The sequence below is a fragment of the Salvelinus namaycush genome, chromosome 25, assembly GCF_016432855.1.
Source record: "Salvelinus namaycush isolate Seneca chromosome 25, SaNama_1.0, whole genome shotgun sequence".
NCBI lineage: Eukaryota > Metazoa > Chordata > Actinopteri > Salmoniformes > Salmonidae > Salvelinus > Salvelinus namaycush.
Window position 1 is genome coordinate 25,639,276 of NC_052331.1, and position 20,721 is coordinate 25,659,996.

The following is a 20,721-nucleotide window of genomic DNA, read 5'->3' on the forward strand; positions in this document are numbered from 1 at the left end:
AACTTAGGTGTTTTATCTCCGAACACTCAAACTTTTTTCTCCACCGACTGTTGGATAAGAGGAACCATGGGGTGTTCAGATCCTGACTGCACGTTTGTCCATCCTGAGACATACCATGTGGTTAACCTGACACTCACACCTCACCATTGTTACAGCCCCCCCCTGCATTTGTTTGTTAAAAAATAACAGGTGTTCAAAGGTCAAATTATAAAATGCAACATCTCTAATGAAATAAAACATTAGAAAGAGTGTACAAGATAAGCCAAGACGTACATAAAAATAAAAATAAATCCCAAACCCTCTTCCAAAAAATAATTAATGAAATAAGCTAAATTAAATACCCCCCCAAAAAAGAACAAATGGCGGTTTAAAATGCAGTTTGCCACGACTACAAAGACTGTAATTGTGGTAGTACCAGTTTCAAGTAGGCTGCTTTTTAGGCATTAGGCTACTTGAAGGTGAAACTATGAGAAATCAAGGGGCCTACTGTAGCATTTGGAATTTGACAACAAAGCTTTAGTTAATTTCTTAAATTATAGCAGTAAAAAAAAAAAAATATATTCATCGTTTGTATCATACTTATGTTTTTTAAGTACTTTGCGTTGTACTGTGAAACTGCTTAAGGTGTTAGAATCCCTTTAATCAATGACGCCTTTGTTTTGATTCTTTTATTGTTTTAATTGTGTTGCTATTTTAAATACACTTCAAATAAAGTTTGAATTGAAGTTTGATATTGGCTCTTTAATTGACGATTGTATGAGTATAGACTCCATTAACTAAATAGTCTGGCATTCTTATTAAGACATTTTTGGAACTTGGTTATATGCCTACTAAATAAATGTTTGGCGTAGGTTACCTACTGAGCTGAACTGGGCCGTGATATGAGGACAATAGACAAGGTGTTAGGGGCTATTAGTGTAAATATTTAGTGTAACGATCATGACCTTCCAGAGCCAACTAATCAAGACTGGTCAAGCTCTGACTTCTCAATACTGAGACTCTACTTCTTATCATTACAGGTATTCTGACTGACTTGTACACGCTTGGAAACAGGCCATTTTACTCAGTGTTACTTTCCCTTAGTCTAAGAATTTAGCCTCCTAGATTCTACAAATAAAATGCTGTGTTTAGGTCTGTGTGATGAGGTTGGATAAATAAATACTTGTTCTGTTTAGCAGGAACGTAGCAAATGGTTTGGGTGGAAATATATAATTATTACAGTAGCTTCCAAATAAACAAACATATGCCAGTCTCATCTCATTGATTTATGAAGAGATGCACACTTCAGAATCATTCGATCTAGCCATAGACTTGAATAAAGATGGCCAAACAACTTGACACTTTTGCCTGAAATGGTGGACAGAAAATGTGTTACAGATTTGAGATTGAGCCATAAATTCCTAATGAAACACATTTCAGGGGTGTATGCAGTGACTGACAGCTGGACAGAGTTGGCACGACACAGGCCTCTGCCATAGGAGACACACACATACCGGTCTCTGCCATAAGGACCAGGTGTGTGTGTGTTCCTGCCAGGTGTGGTGGGCAAGAGGGCTTGTTGCTAAGCAGCCACTCTGTCTGTGTAGTGTGCACTGTGTCAAAAGCAATGTTGAAGATAGAAGGGCCCAGTCCATATGGCACACCAGCACTGTGTTGGGATGTCTCCACTGTCCTGGACTCCTGGCCTGGAACCAAGCCAGTGTACTGAAAGGCCCAGGCCAGAAATCGTGGGTGCATCACAAACGGCACTCTATTCGCTGTATTATAGTGGACTGGTCAAAATGAGTGCACTATATGAGTGCTGTAGGGTGCCATTTGAAAAGCAGCCCGTAACTCCCAACCTGGTTGATTCCTGTTAATAAGATCCCCACTGACCACATCCAGGTGTCTATCATTCCATTTAGTAGGAGGACTACGTAAACGTAGCTCTGTTAATATCATCCACCAGGTTCTTGAAGACATTTCTCCTTCCATTCCTTGTTTGCTTTGGTTGAGTACCGTAGTTGCAGATTAACATTAATTTATGAGACTTGGCCTGGCTTGTTATGTTTCGAGTGCAGACTAAACCTTATTTGGATGATAGATTTACTTGGTTGGTTTGCTTGGTAACTTCGACTCACTGGCCTCTTCACAAAACCCAAGCTGTAACACAATCAATCTGGAATTAGACTCTATAAGAAATTGAGCAGGTTTTTCCTAATCAGGCTAATGTGTCTTCAAAGATCCTGTGTACCATGTGAAGTACAGCGATGGTTAAGCCATTTACTGGTAAGTGTAATACGTGCTCATACTGTGGTGGGAAGTTGATTGGCTTATTGACATGGAAGGGATTTAGAGTGTTCTGAAACAGAATCCTCTGAGCATTCTGGAATCCTCTGTTTGCGTTCTGCCTTGCTTCCATTACCGTACACAGCTCAGACAGTCAGACAGAGGGATTAGGCTGGGCAGACATTCTACTGAGACATTCTGAATGTGGTGCCGTCTGGGAGAGAAGCGGTCCGATCCCCATCCTCTACACTCAGATTGAGTTGGTCTCATTAGGCCGGAAGGATTCTGCAGGTTCAACACTGCGTCTTGTCTCAACATTCCATACTAGTCGTTCAGAATCCTTCCCATGTTCCATTTTCCTCTTGGAATGCCTGTTTTGGTTTTCTATGGCCATTTGGACTATATGTTTTGTTGCTGTGTACGTCCTAATGTACCTGTGATATGAGGGCAAGTTAAAATATAGACCGTCTCACACTTTTTCACACACTTCCATCAGGTCCGGAGGGTCTGGGTTTCAGCATCACATCGCGTGACGTCCCCATCGGCGGCTCGGCGCCCATCTACGTGAAGAACATCCTGCCCCGAGGAGCTGCCATCCAGGACGGACACCTTAAGGCTGGAGACAGGCTGCTGGAGGTGAGACCCGAGATGAAGGGAGTAGTGCTCACTGCCTGATCACCCTTCCTAGATCTCTGTTTGCATTGGTTTATGTTGTGTTGGCATCATACAGTGTTACGTCTGCCACATAGACATGTTTAGGCTGTAAGGATCATATTAGTGTTCTCAGTGGGGTTTAGCGGTCTCAAAATGAATGTGAATCTGTATGTTACTAATTGCATGTTTGTCTTCCAGGTGAACGGAGTGGACCTGGTTGGGTTGACCCAGGAGGAGGTGGTCTGTCTGCTGAGGGCCACGCCCATGGGAGGGGCTGTGAGGCTTGTGGTGTTACGACTGGAGGAGACCTTCCTGCCCAGAGAAGTGGTATGTCTCTCTGCTCCCATATCACAGCAAACTCTACTTCCCTCCTCTCTAGGACCCTTAGAAAGTAGAGTCCCCATTTGTCATATGTCCCCTACTCTCAGGAAAGTCTGTGTGTGTTAGTATGTATGTATGTTGTTAGGTCCTGTGGTTGTATGTGTTAGTGTGTTGTTTGTGTGTCTTATACCCTGTTACAGATCTAGTTCATCTCCCAGTTCTCCAGCAAGTCTTGTTCTCCTAACACATGACCGTTCAGCGCGCTGATTGATTGTGCTGCTCCGGCACCGCACTACTCTTTATCCTGGGGTTTCGTCCCAAATAACACCATATTCCCTACATAGTGCACTACTTTTGACCAGAGCCCAAAAATCTTGGTCAAAAGTAGTGCGCTATAGGGAACAAGGTGCCAGTAGGCTGCCATTCGGGACGAAACCCCGGATCCAGTTATTCTCAGTGGAAACCTGTAGCGCTCAGCTCCCTCAGAACAGATTAGAGAGATGGATGGATGGATGAGGTAACAGTCAGGCCAGGGACAGACTGAGAAATACACATTGTGTGGATTATCAATCAGATTGAGCAAGCAGCACCAACGCACTCCAAACCAGTAGACCTGGGAGTAATGTTTCAGTGACATGAAATACCTCCCAAATGGCCCCCTATGCCCTATGCTGCACTACTTTAGACCAGAGCCCAATGACACAGCCATGGTATTGTCTAGAGGGTGACTACACTGTTTGAGATTGACTCATGTAAACATTAACAGTAAAATGTAATGTACATATCATATACATGTATTGTATGTACATAGACATTCAAGGGGTTTAATTTGTTTTAATTGAAAGGTTTTATACATACAAATGTTTCTTAAATCATACAACACATCTGGACTTTTATTAGTGTCTGAAGAGTGGGGCGGCAGTGTAGCCCAGTGGTTAGAGCGTTGGACTAGTAACCGAAAGGTTGCAAGATCGAATCCCCGAGCTGACAAGGTACAAATCTGTCGTTCTGCCCCTGAACAAAGCAGTTAACCCACTGTTCCTAGGCCGTCATTGTAAATAAGATTTTGTTCTTAACTGACTTGCCTAGTTAAATAAAGGTAAAAAAATAAAAAGAGCGTTAATGCTGGAGTTATTTGTGAGGTCGAAGTCAGTTTATACGTCTCAAATGGCACCGTATTCCCTACATAGTGCACTACTTTTAACCAGAGGCACTATAAAGAGAATAGGTTATCTCCCAACTCAACCGCCAGTGTCCTTAAACACCTGTCGAGTACTGAGCTTAGTTATTCCCCCTGTTGTCATAATAATGGGAAGTGGTTTTCTCCTCTCCATTAGTGGAGCCCAGCCTTCACCACCACCACCACCACCACCCAACAGCAGGTTCAATCAACCTCACCACCCTCTGTCGATGAGTTATTACAACTGAAGACTCACACACCATATTGGCTGGCTGTCACTCTGGGTCTATGGCTGTTCATCAGAGCCTTATCGGGATCAATACTCATCCTCTGAATAGACCAGGACATTTCTTTCACTCAGTATTTATCCCAAATGCCTCCCTATGTAGTGCACTACTATTGACCTGGGCCCATAGGGCTCTGGTCAAAAGTAGTGCACTATATAGGGAATAGGGTGCCCTTTTGGGACGCAGCCTCAATCTATTAATCTGTCTGCTGCCATCTCATATGACACATGAAAGGAGAGAACCTCTTCTACCCCCAGGGTTAGGGTTAGTTAAATTACACAGGGGGAGAGAACCTCTTCTACCGCCAGGGCTAGGGTTAGTTAAATTACACAGGGGAGAGAGAACCTCTTCTACCCCCAGGGTTAGGGTTAGTTAAATTACACAGGGGAGAGAGAACCTCTTCTACCCCCAGGGTTAGGGTTAGTTAAATTACACAGGGGAGAGAGAACCTCTTCTACCCCCAGGGGAGAGAACCTCTTCTACCCCCAGGGTTAGGGTTAGTTAAATTACACAGGGGAGAGAGAACCTCTTCTACCCCCAGTGTTAGGGTTAGTTAAATTACACAGGGGAGAGAGAACCTCTTCTACCCCCAGGGTTAGGGTTAGTTAAATTACACAGGGGAGAGAGAACCTCTTCTACCCCCAGGGTTAGGGTTAGTTAAATTACACAGGGGAGAGAGAACCTCTTCTACCCCTAGGGTTAGGGTTAGTTAAATTACACAGGGGAGAGAGAACCTCTTCTACCCCCAGGGTTAGGGTTAGTTAAATTACACAGGGGAGAGAGAACCTCTTCTACCCGCAGGGTTAGGGTTAGTTAAATTACACAGGGGAGAGAGATCCACTTCTACCCCCAGGGTTAGGGTTAGTTAATTTACACAGGGGAGAGAGAACCTCTTCTACCCCCAGGGTTAGGGTTAGTTAAATCACACAGGGGAGAGAACCTCTTCTACCCCCAGGGTTAGGGTTAGTTAAATTACACAGGGGAGCGAGAACCTCTTCTACCCCCAGGGTTAGGGTTAGTTAAATTACACAGGGGAGAGAGAACCTCTTCTACCCCCAGGGGAGAGAACCTCTTCTACCCCCAGGGTTAGGGTTAGTTAAATTACACAGGGGAGCGAGAACCTCTTCTACCCCCAGGGTTAGGGTTAGTTAAATTACACAGGGGAGAGAGAACCTCTTCTACCCCTAGGGTTAGGGTTAGTTAAATTACACAGGGTAGAGAGAACCTCTTCTACCCTTAGGGTTAGTTAAATTACACAGGGGAGAGAGAACCTCTTCTACCCCCAGGGTTAGGGTTAGTTAAATTACACAGGGGAGAGAGAACCTCTTCTAACCCCAGGGTTAGGGTTAGTTAAATTACACATGGGAGAGAACCTCTTCTACCCCCAGGGTTAGGGTTAGTTAAATTACACAGGGGAGAGAACCTCTTCTACCCCCCAGGGTTAGGGTTAGTTAAATCACACAGGGGAGAGAGAACCTCTTCTACGACCATGGTTAGGGTTAGTTAAATCACACAGGGGAGAGAGAACCTCTTCTACCCCCAGTGTTAGGGTTAGTTAAATTACACAGGGTAGAGAGAACGTCTTCTACCCCTAGGGTTAGTTAAATTACACAGGGGAGAGAGAACCTCTTCTACCCCTAGGGTTAGTTAAATTACACAGGGGAGAGAACCTCTTCTACCCCCAAGGTTAGGGTTAGTTAAATTACACAGGGGAGAGAGAACCTCTTCTACCCCCAGGGTTAGGGTTAGTTAAATTACACAGGGGAGAGAGAACCTCTTCTACCCCCAGGGTTAGGGTTAGTTAAATTACACAGGGGAGAGAGAACCTCTTCTACCCCCAGGGTTAGGGTTAGTTAAATTACACAGGGGAGAGAGAACCTCTTCTACCCCCAGGGGAGAGAACCTCTTCTACCCCCAGGGTTAGGGTTAGTTAAATTACACAGGGGAGAGAGAACCTCTTCTACCCCCAGGGTTAGGGTTAGTTAAATTACACAGGGGAGAGAGAACCTCTTCTACCCCCAGGGTTAGGGTTAGTTAAATTACACAGGGGAGAGAGAACCTCTTCTACCCCCAGGGGAGAGAACCTCTTCTACCCCCAGGGTTAGGGTTAGTTAAATTACACAGGGGAGAGAGAACCTCTTCTACCCCCAGTGTTAGGGTTAGTTAAATTACACAGGGGAGAGAGAACCTCTTCTACCCCAGGGTTAGGGTTAGTTAAATTACACAGGGGAGAGAGAACCTCTTCTACCCCCAGGGTTAGGGTTAGTTAAATTACACAGGGGAGAGAGAACCTCTTCTACCCCAGGGTTAGGGTTAGTTAAATTACACAGGGGAGAGAGAACCTCTTCTACCCCTAGGGTTAGGGTTAGTTAAATTACACAGGGGAGAGAGAACCTCTTCTACCCCCAGGGTTAGGGTTAGTTAAATTACACAGGGGAGAGAGAACCTCTTCTACCCGCAGGGTTAGGGTTAGTTAAATTACACAGGGGAGAGAGATCCACTTCTACCCCCAGGGTTAGGGTTAGTTAATTTACACAGGGGAGAGAGAACCTCTTCTACCCCCAGGGTTAGGGTTAGTTAAATCACACAGGGGAGAGAACCTCTTCTACCCCCAGGGTTAGGGTTAGTTAAATTACACAGGGGAGCGAGAACCTCTTCTACCCCCAGGGTTAGGGTTAGTTAAATTACACAGGGGAGAGAGAACCTCTTCTACCCCCAGGGGAGAGAACCTCTTCTACCCCCAGGGTTAGGGTTAGTTAAATTACACAGGGGAGCGAGAACCTCTTCTACCCCCAGGGTTAGGGTTAGTTAAATTACACAGGGGAGAGAGAACCTCTTCTACCCCTAGGGTTAGGGTTAGTTAAATTACACAGGGTAGAGAGAACCTCTTCTACCCTTAGGGTTAGTTAAATTACACAGGGGAGAGAGAACCTCTTCTACCCCCAGGGTTAGGGTTAGTTAAATTACACAGGGGAGAGAGAACCTCTTCTAACCCCAGGGTTAGGGTTAGTTAAATTACACATGGGAGAGAACCTCTTCTACCCCCAGGGTTAGGGTTAGTTAAATTACACAGGGGAGAGAACCTCTTCTACCCCCCAGGGTTAGGGTTAGTTAAATCACACAGGGGAGAGAGAACCTCTTCTACGACCATGGTTAGGGTTAGTTAAATCACACAGGGGAGAGAGAACCTCTTCTACCCCCAGTGTTAGGGTTAGTTAAATTACACAGGGTAGAGAGAACGTCTTCTACCCCTAGGGTTAGTTAAATTACACAGGGGAGAGAGAACCTCTTCTACCCCTAGGGTTAGTTAAATTACACAGGGGAGAGAACCTCTTCTACCCCCAAGGTTAGGGTTAGTTAAATTACACAGGGGAGAGAGAACCTCTTCTACCCCCAGGGTTAGGGTTAGTTAAATTACACAGGGGAGAGAGAACCTCTTCTACCCCCAGGGTTAGGGTTAGTTAAATTACACAGGGGAGAGAGAACCTCTTCTACCCCTAGGGTTAGTTAAATTACACAGGGGGGAGAGAATCTCTTCTACCCCCAGGGTTAGGGTTAGTTAAATTACACAGGGGAGAGAGAACCTCTTCTACCCCCAGGGTTAGGGTTAGTTAAATTACACAGGGGAGAGAGAACCTCTTCTACCCCCAGGGTGAACATGGGCCTGGTTCTTCTTACTCTGTAGTTGTGGGTTAGAGCGCTGGAGCAGGTCATTCCTCGCCCTAGGCAATGATTACTGATATAATGATATCTATAGAGGGCCTGTAATGGTCCGTGTAAAAGTGCAGTTTGGTAAAGAAATGCTTTCTCTATTGGTATGTGAAACACTGGTTACTGCTACCACTGTACCGTGTACAGTCCAGATTAATGCATGTTACTGTAGATACATGGATCATTATTAGACATTTTAGTGGTTTTCAAATGAGCCTGGAGGTCCAGAACACTGCTGGTTTTCTCTTCTACCTGATGTTTAATTGCACCCACCTGGTGTCCCAGGTCTAAATCAGTTGTTGATAAGAGAGGAAGAATGAAACTCAGCAGTGGAACTGGCTTCAAGGTCCAGATAGGAATTTACCTGATGTACACTGTAGATGCTCCTCCCTCAGTTAGTTAAATTTGATGTACAGTGTTGCTGCAAACATCTGTCATTGACTACAGTTCTTCTATCCCTTGTCTCCCCTAGAATGCAGAACCCCAGATGCAAAGCCCCAGAGATTTGGTAAGTCATCTAAACCCTACATATACCTGTCGCCTACACTACACAGTGGAGGCTGGTGAGGGTAGGACGGCTCATAATAATGGCTGGAATGGAATGGCATCAAACATTTTATTCTGTTCCAGCCATTACAATGAACCAGTCCTCTGATTTAAAGTGCTACCACTGGCCCTGGCCCACCCACCCCTGGCTGCCGCTGCTCAACACCCTGCCTGGGTCCTGCAGCATGTTATGAGCTAGCCTGCAACACTGCCAATTAGGGCTGCACGATTATCCACATTTTTATTGAAATTGGGATGCACAATATCCATATCGGAAGAGGCTGTGATATTTTGAAAGGCTACTATAACGTACTTTTTTCCATTTTTTCCCCCCAATTTTGATTTATTACTCGAGTTGACAGAGTTCTCTACTCCGTCTTTCCTCTTTAGGCAGCTTCACAATCCCCCCGCCCCCTGTCACTCAGGCAGGCAGTTCCTCATGCTCCAGATTCACTCAGCCTGCATTGACCAAACAGCAGCATGCAGTCAATAGATTCCTAACTTTAACTATGCAGCTTTCCACTTTGCTTCTTAATATAAATCCACATTTTCTACATTATACTATTTGTTTATGTATCTTGCTCTCTGCCAAACGCTAGATCATTCTATTGCTATGATTCCAACAGTTTACCCAGGTGTTTTGATCTATAATCACAAATATAATCGCCATATTTGGTACAAAAATCGTAATAATATTTTTTGCCGATATCACGCAGCCCTACTACCAATGTTTGAGTAGAGGGGCACCCAGCACATCACTGGGGCTGAGCTCCCTGCCATCCAGGACCTCTATACCAAGCGGTGTCCGAGGAAGGCCCTAAAAATTGTCAGACTCCAGCCACCCAAGTCAGACTGTTCTCTATGCTACCATACGGGAAGCTGTACCGATGCGCTAAGTCTGGGACCAACGGGACCCTGAACAGCTTCTACCCCCAAGCCATAATACCGCCAATAGTTAGTCCGGGTAGCTATAGGTTAAATCTTTTCTCATTACACACGCTGCTGTTACTGTTTATTAACTATCCTGTGGCCTAGTGACTTTATCCCTACCTATATGTACATATCTACCTCAATTACCGCGTACCCCTGCACATCGACTCGGAACTGATACCCTGTGTATATAGCCAAGTTATCGTTACTCATTAGCTGTGTTTGAATACCCATACCAACATACTGCGTTCTGGATAACATACAGTATATACTCCATTTCCGTCACAAATAGTACGGTTAGTATGAGTATTCGAACACAGCTATTGTGTATTTATTCTTTGTTATTATTTCTCTATTTTTCTCTTTGCATTGTTGAGAAGAACTCATAAGTTGTTGTTTACGAAGCATGTGGCAAATACTGATTTATTGGTTTCGAACCCATTCAATGTTACTAGGGTAACACCTACCTATCCCATGTCAAAGAAAGGCTTAACATGCTGCCGATGCTCATCTGAAGTAGAGGGGTACTTTGGTATTTTGGCTATTCCTTTATCTACTTCCCCAGAGTCAGATGAACTCATGGATACCATTTTTGTGTCTCTGCATCCAGTATGAGGGAAGTTAGAGGTAGTTTGAGCCAATGTTAACTAGCATTAGGCTTCCAGTCATTACACTATGTTGCACTACATGACTAAAAGTTTGGACACCTCATTCCATAATCATGGGCATTAATATGGAGTTGGTCCTCCCTTTGCTGCTATAACAGCCTCCACTCTTCTGGGAAGGCTTTCCAATAGATGTTGTAACATTGCTGCGGTGACTTGCTTCCGTTCAGCCATGAGAATTAGTGAGGTCAGGCACTGATGTTGGGCAATTAGGCCTGGCTCGCAGTCAGCGTTCCATTTCATCACAAAGGTGTTCGTTGGGGTTGAGGTCAGGGCTCTGTGCAGGCCAGTCAAGTTCTTCCACGCTGATCTCGACAAACTACTTCTGTATTTCACCCCGCTTTGTGCACGGGGCATTGTCATGCTGAAACAGGAAAGAGCCTTGCCCAAACTGTTGCCACAAAGTTGGAAGCACAGAATTGTCTAGATTCTAGAATGTCATTGTATTCTGTAGCGTTAAGATTTCCCTTCACTGGAACTAAGGGGCCTAGCCCAAACTATGAAAAAACAGCCCCAGACCATTATTCCTCCTCCACCAAACGTTACAATTGGCACTATGCATTAGGGCAGGTAGCGTTTTCCTGGCATCCGCCAAACACAGATTCGTCTGTCAGACTGCCAGGTGGTGAAGTGTGATTCATCACTCCAGAGAACGTGTTTCCACTGCTCCAGAGTCCAATGGCGGCGAGCTTTACACCACTCCAGCAGACGCATGGTTATCTGAGGCTTGTGTGCGGCTGCTTGGCCATGGAAACCCATTTCATGAAGCTCACGGCGAACTGTTCTTGTGCTGACGTTGCTTCCAGAGGAAGTTTGGAACTCGGTAGCGAGTGTTGCAACCGAGGACAGACGATTTTTACGTGCTTCAGCGGTCTCGTTCTGTGTGCTTGTGTGGCCTACCACTTTTTGACTGAGCCATTGTTTCTCCTAGACGTTTCCACTTCACAATAACAGCACTTACATTTGACCGAGACAGCTCTAGCAGGGTAGAAATTTGACTTACTTGTTGGAAAGGTGGCATCCTATGACGGTGGTGCCACATTGAAAGTCACTGAGCTCTTCAGTAAGGCCATTGTACAGCCAATATTTGTTTATGGAGATTGCATGACTGTGTGCTCTATTTTATACACCTGTCAGCAACGGTGTGGCTGAAGTAGCCGAATCCACACACACACACACACCTACTAGTGTACCATAGATTCTAGTCATTGCGCTAATGCTAGTTAGCATCTTCCTTCAAAATGAACACAGAGACAAACATTTTTTTTATCCCCAGACTATACATGTCACTTCTTGTCCAGTTCAGATTGTCCTCTGCTTTGCTGTTAGTGATGTGGTAGGTAGTTTCAGGTTTGTAAATATTGAGTCAACCATCGTCAACATTTTATTATTGATGATGGTATGCAATGCAGCCCACAGACAAATGCAATTAACTTTATTGCACGATGTCCATAAATTCTGCATGTCCAATTGTGCGCTGATTAGAAATAAATGTAATTCATTCAAGAGTTCAGTAGGGTTCTATAGAGGGGGATGTATTTTCACTACTTAAATAATTGGCTCAGTGAATGAAATGATTCAGTGGCATTAACAACCTGGCCAACTCATCATTTTACCAATCTGGGAGGTAGTCGTTAAAGCGTTCAATAATTAAGCAGTGTATTTCAGATGGAATCAATGCATTAGAATATACTTTGTTTTGAAATAAAGGCGATCCATGATTAACTATACTGTATCAGTCAGCCATTCAGAAGCATTATTTATCAGATAAATTTGGTGCTTCTGTGACCATTTCAGTTCGCTCCTCAATTCATACGCCTTGGTTGGAGAGCGAGGTAGCAGTCTAGAGTGGTAGTTCCCTGTGCTCCTGTGATACCTGACAGCTGCCTGCATTCATGGTTCTTATCGCAAGCGTGGTCTGTGGCCAAATGGAGAACAGTCTTGGTTATGATCCCAGCTGGCATATCGAACGAATCTTGCCTGATTATCTGACTGATAATCTAAGTATAGGTTTAGTTCAGGGTGGTCCTTCTCCAGTAAACCTGTCATACCAGGACCAGGAGATGTGTAATGGTGGTTGTTAGAATTGTCTTATGTGGAAATGGCCCAGTAGTGTGATTTTCCTCAATAACATTTTACTGGAACTTATCGTGGTGCCTAGATGAGACACAATCCAGAGTGGGAGGCACCTTGGATCTCAAAGCAATCTCTCTCCTGTGGGATTTTACAAGCCCTAGTCAATGAATCCCCTTCTCTCCTTCCTGGCATGTACCACAATGTGAACCTACACGTTATACACCTTGGACTCATAGCAAGCTCTCTTTCGCTCTCTTTCTCGCTCGTTCTCTCTTATCTTTCTCAGTTTCTCTTTCTCTCTACTTCCTGAAATATTACCTCCATCTATTTCTCTCTCTCTCCCCTTCCCGATATATTGCATTACCATCTCATTCTCTTTTTCTCCCTTTCTCTCTATCTATTTCTCTTTTTCCTGCTCTTTCTCCTTCTGACATACTGTGTTATCTCCATCTCATTTTCTCTCTCGCTTTTTCTCCTTTTTTCCTTTCTCCTCCCCAACATTCTCTCCATCTCTTTCTTTCTTTTGATCTCTCTCTCTCCTTCCCAACATATTCTCTCCATCTTGCTTTCTATATATTTTTCTTTCTATCTCTCCTTTCCAACATATTCTCTTCATCTCTTTCTATTTTATTTCTCCTTCCTGACATACGTATTACCTCCATTTCATTCTTTCTCTCAATCTCTCCTCTTTCTATCTTTTCACTCTTTCTCTCTCCTTCCCAACATTCACTCCATCTCTCTTTCTCGACTCTTTCTATATTTCTCTCTCTCCTTCCCGACAGAGTTAACTCCATCTCATTCTCTCTCTCCATTTCTATTTCTCTCTCCTTCCTGACATATTACCTCCATCTCATTCTCTTTTTCTTTCTTTCTCTCTCTCCTTCCCAACACGTTCCCTTCATCTCTTTCTCTCGTGTATGAATTTACAAGCCTTGCCAATGAATCCTTTTCTCTCCTTCCCAGCATATTCCCTCCATAATGGGCTCAATTATAAACAGCAGATGTTATCTATTGTTAGAGGCTTTGTTCCACATGACTCTCAACAACACATGAACTTGACTGTTCTGTTGTGGTGCCAGGCAGACAGCAAGCAGCACTAAGGCTCTTATACCAATACAGCCAGAATATCTTTGTGCGTCTCAAATGGCACCATGGTCTCTATATAAAACACTACTTTTGGTCAGAAGCAGTGCACTCAGGGCTCTTAATTAGAACATTTCATTGGTAGCACTGGTGCATTACATAGGGAACAGGTCAAACACTCAGACAATAGGAAACATCACATAGACCCTCCACAACAAGTGAATCAGAACTTTGCCAATGTTAATCATCGTGTAATTGTTGGTAGTAATAGGTTATTTATCTTTGAGGCAGGAGGGGTGTTAGCCTGAGGACACAATGGGGACAGTTGCCACACATGGAATGTGTTGCAAATGGCACCCTATTTCCTATATAGTGCACTACTTTTGGTGCCTGGTCAAAAGCACTATATAGAGAATATGCTGGCATTTGGTACTGTGCCTTGGTTTACAGTGACTTGATGCTGCTGCACTTCTAACATGTTTGGCGCTGTTGCTTGAGGGGCGTTGGCAGTACCATGGCATATTGGGCCTGTGGTGATCTCTGGGAGGTGTGTGTGTATGGGGTGTAACTGTAACCGTGGGTCTGCCTGTTCCCTTCCTCCAGCGTCGCTCGGTGAGGGAGGCCGTGTCAGCCATGGAGCCCCACTGGCTGACTGAGGTAACCGCCCCCAACAGTGTCTGTGTCCCAAATGGAACCATATTCCCTTTAAAGTCCATTACTTTTGACCAGGGCATAGGGCTCTGGTCAAAAATAGTGCACTATAAAGGGAATAGTGTGCCATTTGGGGGACAGTCTGGGTCAATCTGGTACCATGAAGCAATCAAGTAACACTGTTTGGACTGTTGTGCAGACTGAGTGAAGGTCGATTGAGCAGTTCATTGGGAATGCCTAAGTAACAGTAAACTGAGTAGCTATGTGACCCTGAGTACAGATTACAGGTCATATTACCGTCTGTCACTCTGTACTGATCATTGATGAAGTTACTGCCTTTCACCTACCATCGCAGAGTAACACAACGTATTTATTTAATATACATTAACTCAAAAAAAGAAACGGACCTTTTTCAGGACCCTGTCTTTCAAAGATTATTCGTAAAAATCCAAGTAACTTCACAGATTTTCATTGTAAAGGGTTTAAACACTGTTTCCCATGCTTGTTCAATGAACCATAAACAATTAATGAACATGCACCTGTGGAACGGTCGTTAAGACACTAACTGCTTACAGACGGTAGGCAATTAAGGTCACAGTTATGAAAACTTAGGACACTAAAGAGGCCTTTCTACTGACTCTGGAAAAACACCAAAAGAAAGATGCCCAGGGTCCCTGCTCATCTGCGTGAACGTGCCTTAGGCATGCTGCACGGAGGCATGAGGACTGCAGATGTGGCCAGGGCAATAAATTGCAGTGTCCGTACTAAGACGGCGCTACAGGGAGACAGGACGGACAGCTGATAGTCCTTGCAGTGGCAGACTACGTGTAACAACACCTGCACAGGATCGGTACATCCGAACATCACACCTGCGGGACAGGTACAGGATGGCAACAACAACTTTCCGAGTTACACCAGGAACACACAATCCCTCCATCAGTGCTCAGACTGTTCGCAATAGGCTGAATCCATGTAGCCCTGTTGTAAGGCAGGTCCTCACCAGACATCACCGGCAACAACGTCGCCTATGGGCACAAACCCACCGTCGCTCGACCAGACAGGACTGGTGAAAAGTGCTCTTCACTGACGAGTCACCATTGTCTCACCAGGGGTGATGGTCGGATTCACGTTTATCGTCGAAGGAATGAGCGTTACACCGAGACCTGTACTCTGGAGCGGGATCGATTTGGAGGTGGAGGGTCCGTAATGGTCTGGGGCGGTTGCAGGCAATCTCAACGCTGTGCGTTACAGGAAAGACATTCTCCTCCCTCATGTGGTACCCTTCCTGCAGGCTCATCCTGACACGATCCTCCAGCATGACAATGCCACCAGCCATACTGCTCTTTCTGTGTGTGATTTCCTGCAAGACAGGAATGTCAGTGTTCTGCAATGGCCAGCGTAGAGCCCGGATCTCAATCCCATTGAGCACGTCTGGGACCTGTTGGCTCGGAGGGTGAGGGCTAGGGCCATTCCCCCCAGAAATGTCCGGGAACTCGCAGGTACCTTTGGTGGAAGAGTGGGGCAACATCTCGCAGCAAGAACTGGCAAATCTGGTGCAGTCCATGAGGAGGAGATGCACTGCAGTACCTAATGCAGCTAGTGTCCACACCAGATACTGACTGTTACTTTTGATTTTGACCCCCCCTTTGTTCAGGGACACATTATTCCATTTCTGTTAGACACGTCTGTGGAACTTGTTCAGTTTATGTCTCAGTTGTTGAATCTTATGTTCATACGTTAAGTTTGCTGAAAATAAATGCAGTTGACAGTGAGAGGACGTTTCTTTTTTTGCTGAGTTTATATACTGTATATGCCATTAAGCAAATGCTTTTATCCAAAGTGACTTAGTCATGCATGCATACATTTTTGCATTGGATGGCCCCAGCAGAAATCAAACCCACCACCCTTGGCGTTCCAAGCACCATGCTCTACCAACTGAGCCACACAGGGCCACTGATCTCATACATTACAGTAGTGCAAATCCACCGCTTATTATATCCATAATGGTTGATATTGTCACAAACTTCGTTACAAAAAATTACAACAAGTTGAAATTGAAACACCATCAATGGCAGTTACCATGTAATGGCAAGCCACATTGATCTATGATCACACAGACACATTCCCTCTCCCTCGACTCAGTAAGCCATCTCTGATAAAGCATTAACAATAGAATGCAGTTCAGTGCAATTAATTACTGTTGTGGCTCTTTCTGTCTTTCACTCACTCACACACAGTGCTATTTGTTCCGCGGTGCAGATGCGGCTGCATTCATGTCTCTCGTGTGTGAATGTATGCACTTCAGAGGGCCCAGTGAATGTAGAACATAACAAGCCCTTGCCTTAAAGGGATGTTTCAAGATGACACCTGTTCCTACACATAAAGCACACAGTGACTGCATCAGCTGCTAGTACAGGGGAGGATGGCAGTACGGGGGGGTATGGATGGCTGTGGAGTTTCATTCTAATCTCAACTAATTATAATATAGTGGACCAACTTCTTAGGCCAACTGTTGTGTGTAATGCACCATCTGAGAGGTGGTGTGTGTGTTTAGGAGGATTTGGTAGGGACAGTTGCTATTTGCGAATATGCCTTGAAGATGGAGATATTAAAAGACACGTTACCTGCATGTTAGCATCACATAATTCATTATGAGAGGTGATCCTTGTCTTTGCTCACAGTTCCACTGTGTTTAATCACTCACTGGCTTGCTCCATGTGGAGTCTGACTATGACCTCACTACTGTGTGAGGGAGTGTGTGCAGTTTGTACTCCATGCTGTGAGTTTCTCTTAGTGAGCACGCATGCAGACACACGCCTCCATGTCAGTCTGCCTGGACTCCTGTCTGTCTTATCCTAGGTGTTTGATATTCATGCTCTATCAGTGTGCAGTCTCAGGCAGAGAATGAGAGAGCTGCTTTAAAAAGGGCAGCCAACAATGCTCTCCACGCATGGGCTCGCTCCAGCAATTACATCCTCCAGTGCCTTCTCTCCTCGCTGCGCTTTTAATTTGTTTCAAGTGACTTTACAATGTCATCAAATAGACAGGTTTGTGGGAAAGTTGAGAGCGCCTCTCTAATAGCTTCAGGTGATGCTGTTCAGAGCGACCAGGGGTGAGGCCAGGGGTGTAGCGGTTGAGATTAGCAGGGGGGTGGCCTTTTATTCTCCCCCTGCTTAATGTTGATTCACCCTGTGGAATACAAAGCAGCATGCAGTCTTGGAGAGGGGGGAAGAAGAGGAGGGGAGGAGAGGCAGTTCTGCTGTTGTTCAACCTGAATTCATTCTCACTCCTCATCTTTCTCTTCTCTCTTGCTCTTTCCTCGCCCGCTCTCTCCCTCTCTCCACAAAGTAATCCAATCTCTCTCTGCAAACAATGGAAGCTAATGAATGTCTGACACTGAGCTTGATTATGACTGCATTCATTACACATGCACATAATTGCCAGTAGTTAAGTGTGCAGATTTATTCAAAGGACAGCTGTCAATTGACAAGGCAGAGAGAATAGCTTTTTTGTTCAATGAGGTTCAAGCACCTGTTGCATTTTGTGATATAGTGTATGTTTCTGTGTAGGAAAAGCACTGTGTACATTATTTAGTGCTGTGTTGGGGCCTGAAAGGTTGTCACAGAATTGATTTAATGTACACTCCATACCTATATTCTTCTGTCAATTGTGTTTCATTATGATAGCCAATGGAGCCACTGTGCTACTACAATTGTTCACAGATGACCTATCATAACGTTAGTATGTATCCTTGGCCCAAAGAACTCTCACGGTCACATCTGTATTGTACATTTGTATCCTCTCTTCTGAAACTAACTTCATAGATGTAAGCAGGGCTTTCCGCTGCTTCTGTGTTTCTAATAGTAGATTGCACAGTAGCAACAATGACCAGTAACACAGTCCTCCCTCCCTCTCTGTTCTAGAAGGTTGAGGAGGATGACCTGGTGTTGACCCCGGATGGTACCAGGGAGTTCCTGACCTTTGAGATCCCTCTGAGTGACTCCGGGTCGGCGGGGTTAGGGGTCAGCGTCAAGGGCAACCGCTCCAAGGAGAACCACTCTGACCTGGGCATCTTTGTCAAGTCCATCATCAACGGGGGAGCTGCCTGCAAGGTGAGTCATCTCTCACCTTTAATTTGAACTAATGTGCAAGTTTTCATGCTCATACAAGTAATCAATAATATGGTCTTTTTGGGATAATAGAGGCCGATATTGCCACTCCTATTTGCCATATCGTTAATCTAAGCTGACTAGAAAGTATGTGCCTGCAGGGAAGCTAAAGTAATTCCCCTACCCAAGAATAGTGAAGCGCCCTTTACTGGCTCAAATAGCCGACCAATCAGCCTGTTACCAACCCTTAGTAAACTTTTGGAAAATATTATGTTTGACCAGATACAGTGCTATTTTACTGTTAACATATTGCCAAGACACTTTCAGCACACTTATAAGGAAGAATGTTCAACAAGCACGCACTTACTCAAATGACTGATTGGCTGAGAGAAATTGATGATTAAAAGATTGGGGGAGCTGTTTTGTTAGACTTCAGTGCAGCTTTTGACATTATCGGTCATAGTCTGCTGATGGAAAAACTTGTTATGGCTTTACACCCCCTGCTATATTGTGGACAAAGAGTTACCTGTATAACAGAACACAGAGGGTGTTCTTTAATGGAAACCTCTCCAACATAATCCAGGTAGAATCAGGAATTCCCCAGGGCCGCTGTCTAGGCCCATTGAAAAAAAAGTAATCTTTACTAATAACATGTCACTGGCTTTGAGTAAAGCCAGTGTGTCTATGTTTGCGGATGACTCAACACGATACACGTCAGCTACTACAGCGAGTGAAATCACAGCAACACTTAAAGAGTTGCAGTTAGTTTCAGAATGAGAGGCAAGGAATAAGTTAGTCCTAAATATTTCAAATTAAAAGCATTGTATTTGGGACAAATCATTCACTAAACCTCAACAAAATCTTGTAATAAATAATGTTGAAATTGAGGAAGTTGAGGAGAATAAACTGCTTGGAGTAACCCTGGATTGTGAACTGTCATGTTCAAAATATGTTAATACAACAGGGAGAAGTCTGTTCATATTGAAGCGCTGCTCTGCCGCCTTAACAACACTATCATTAAGGCAAGTTCTACAGGCCCTAGTTTTGTCGCACCTGGACTACTGTTCAGTCGCGTGTTCAGGTGCCACAAAGAGGGACCTCGGGAAAATAAAAATTGTCTCAGAACAGGGCAGCACAGCTGTCCCTTAAATGTACTCTGAGATTTAAAATGAATAATATGTATGTACATCTCTCATGGCTCAGTGGAGGAGAGATTGACTTCATCACTACTTGTTTTTATAAGAAGTTTAAACAACTAGCACATAGCTCAGACAGCCATGCATACCCCACAAGACATGCCACCAGTGTCTTCACGGTCCCCAAGTCCAGAACAGTCTATGGGAGGCACACCTTATGGAACAGTGGGTACTGTGAAGAGACACACACACAGGCACATACACATAAGACACTCACTCTACACACACATACACATGTATTTTGTATTGTAGAGTAGTGGCCTGAGGGGACACGCTTAATGTGTTATGAAATGTAATGTCATGTAATATTTGAAATAGTATTAAACTGCCTTAATGTTTCTGGACCCCAGGAAGAGTAGCTGCAGCCTTGGCAGCAGCTAATGGGGATCCTTAATAAATACAAATATACCAGACTAACCATCCTATTAGCATCTTATGTCTAGCAGTTCTGATAGCTGTTCTGTCTAATTTGACAGATACAACTTCATTGCTTTTTCTGCTATTCATTATTCTACTGCCAGTACAGTAGCCTGTTTCTGAGCTCTTGCCAACTCCTTATGGAATTAAGTGACCTGGGCGTCACTCGTTGGTTGGTGTGACAAGGAGTTGGCAAGAACACAAACAGATCTGGGACCAGGCTAACATTATAGTGCTAATGCATTGAACAGCCTGATTGTGCATGTTGACTGATTCTCATCCTACGTGTCATATCCTGCGTGAACAGGATGGAAGGCTGCGGGTCAACGACCAGCTGATAGCGGTGAACGGGGAGTCGTTGCTAGGCAAGACCAACCAGGAAGCCATGGAGACGCTAAGGAAGTCCATGTCGGTAGAAGGCAACAAGCGGGGGATGATTCAGCTGATTGTGGCCAGGAGGGTCACTAAACGCAACGAGGTAGGCCTAACCATCGCTTTATTAAAGCTGTGGAGAGTATACGACTAACACCAGCCGTGGGCGGGCTCATAGTAATGGCTGGAACAGAATGAATGGAAAGGTGTCAAACGCATAAAAAACATGCATTCCTTTTTATTCCTTTCCAACCA

At 44.6% G+C, this 20,721-nt stretch overlaps 1 protein-coding gene across 7 annotated transcripts in view; it reads left to right on the forward strand.

Annotated features, from left to right (window-relative positions):
- LOC120020398 (partitioning defective 3 homolog) overlaps nt 1–20,721 on the forward strand; it is a 226,850-nt gene that overhangs the window by 123,573 nt on the left and 82,556 nt on the right. For 6 of the 7 annotated variants that reach the window (XM_038964020.1, XM_038964022.1, XM_038964024.1 and 3 more), the window contains exons 11-15: nt 2,765–2,904; nt 3,121–3,249; nt 8,894–8,929; nt 18,296–18,484; nt 20,402–20,572. In XM_038964020.1, the coding sequence (XP_038819948.1) occupies nt 2,765–2,904; nt 3,121–3,249; nt 8,894–8,929; nt 18,296–18,484; nt 20,402–20,572 (665 nt within the window). The remainder of the gene's footprint in view (nt 1–2,764; nt 2,905–3,120; nt 3,250–8,893; nt 8,930–18,295; nt 18,485–20,401; nt 20,573–20,721) is intronic. The other variant, XM_038964023.1, reaches the window with a different exon arrangement.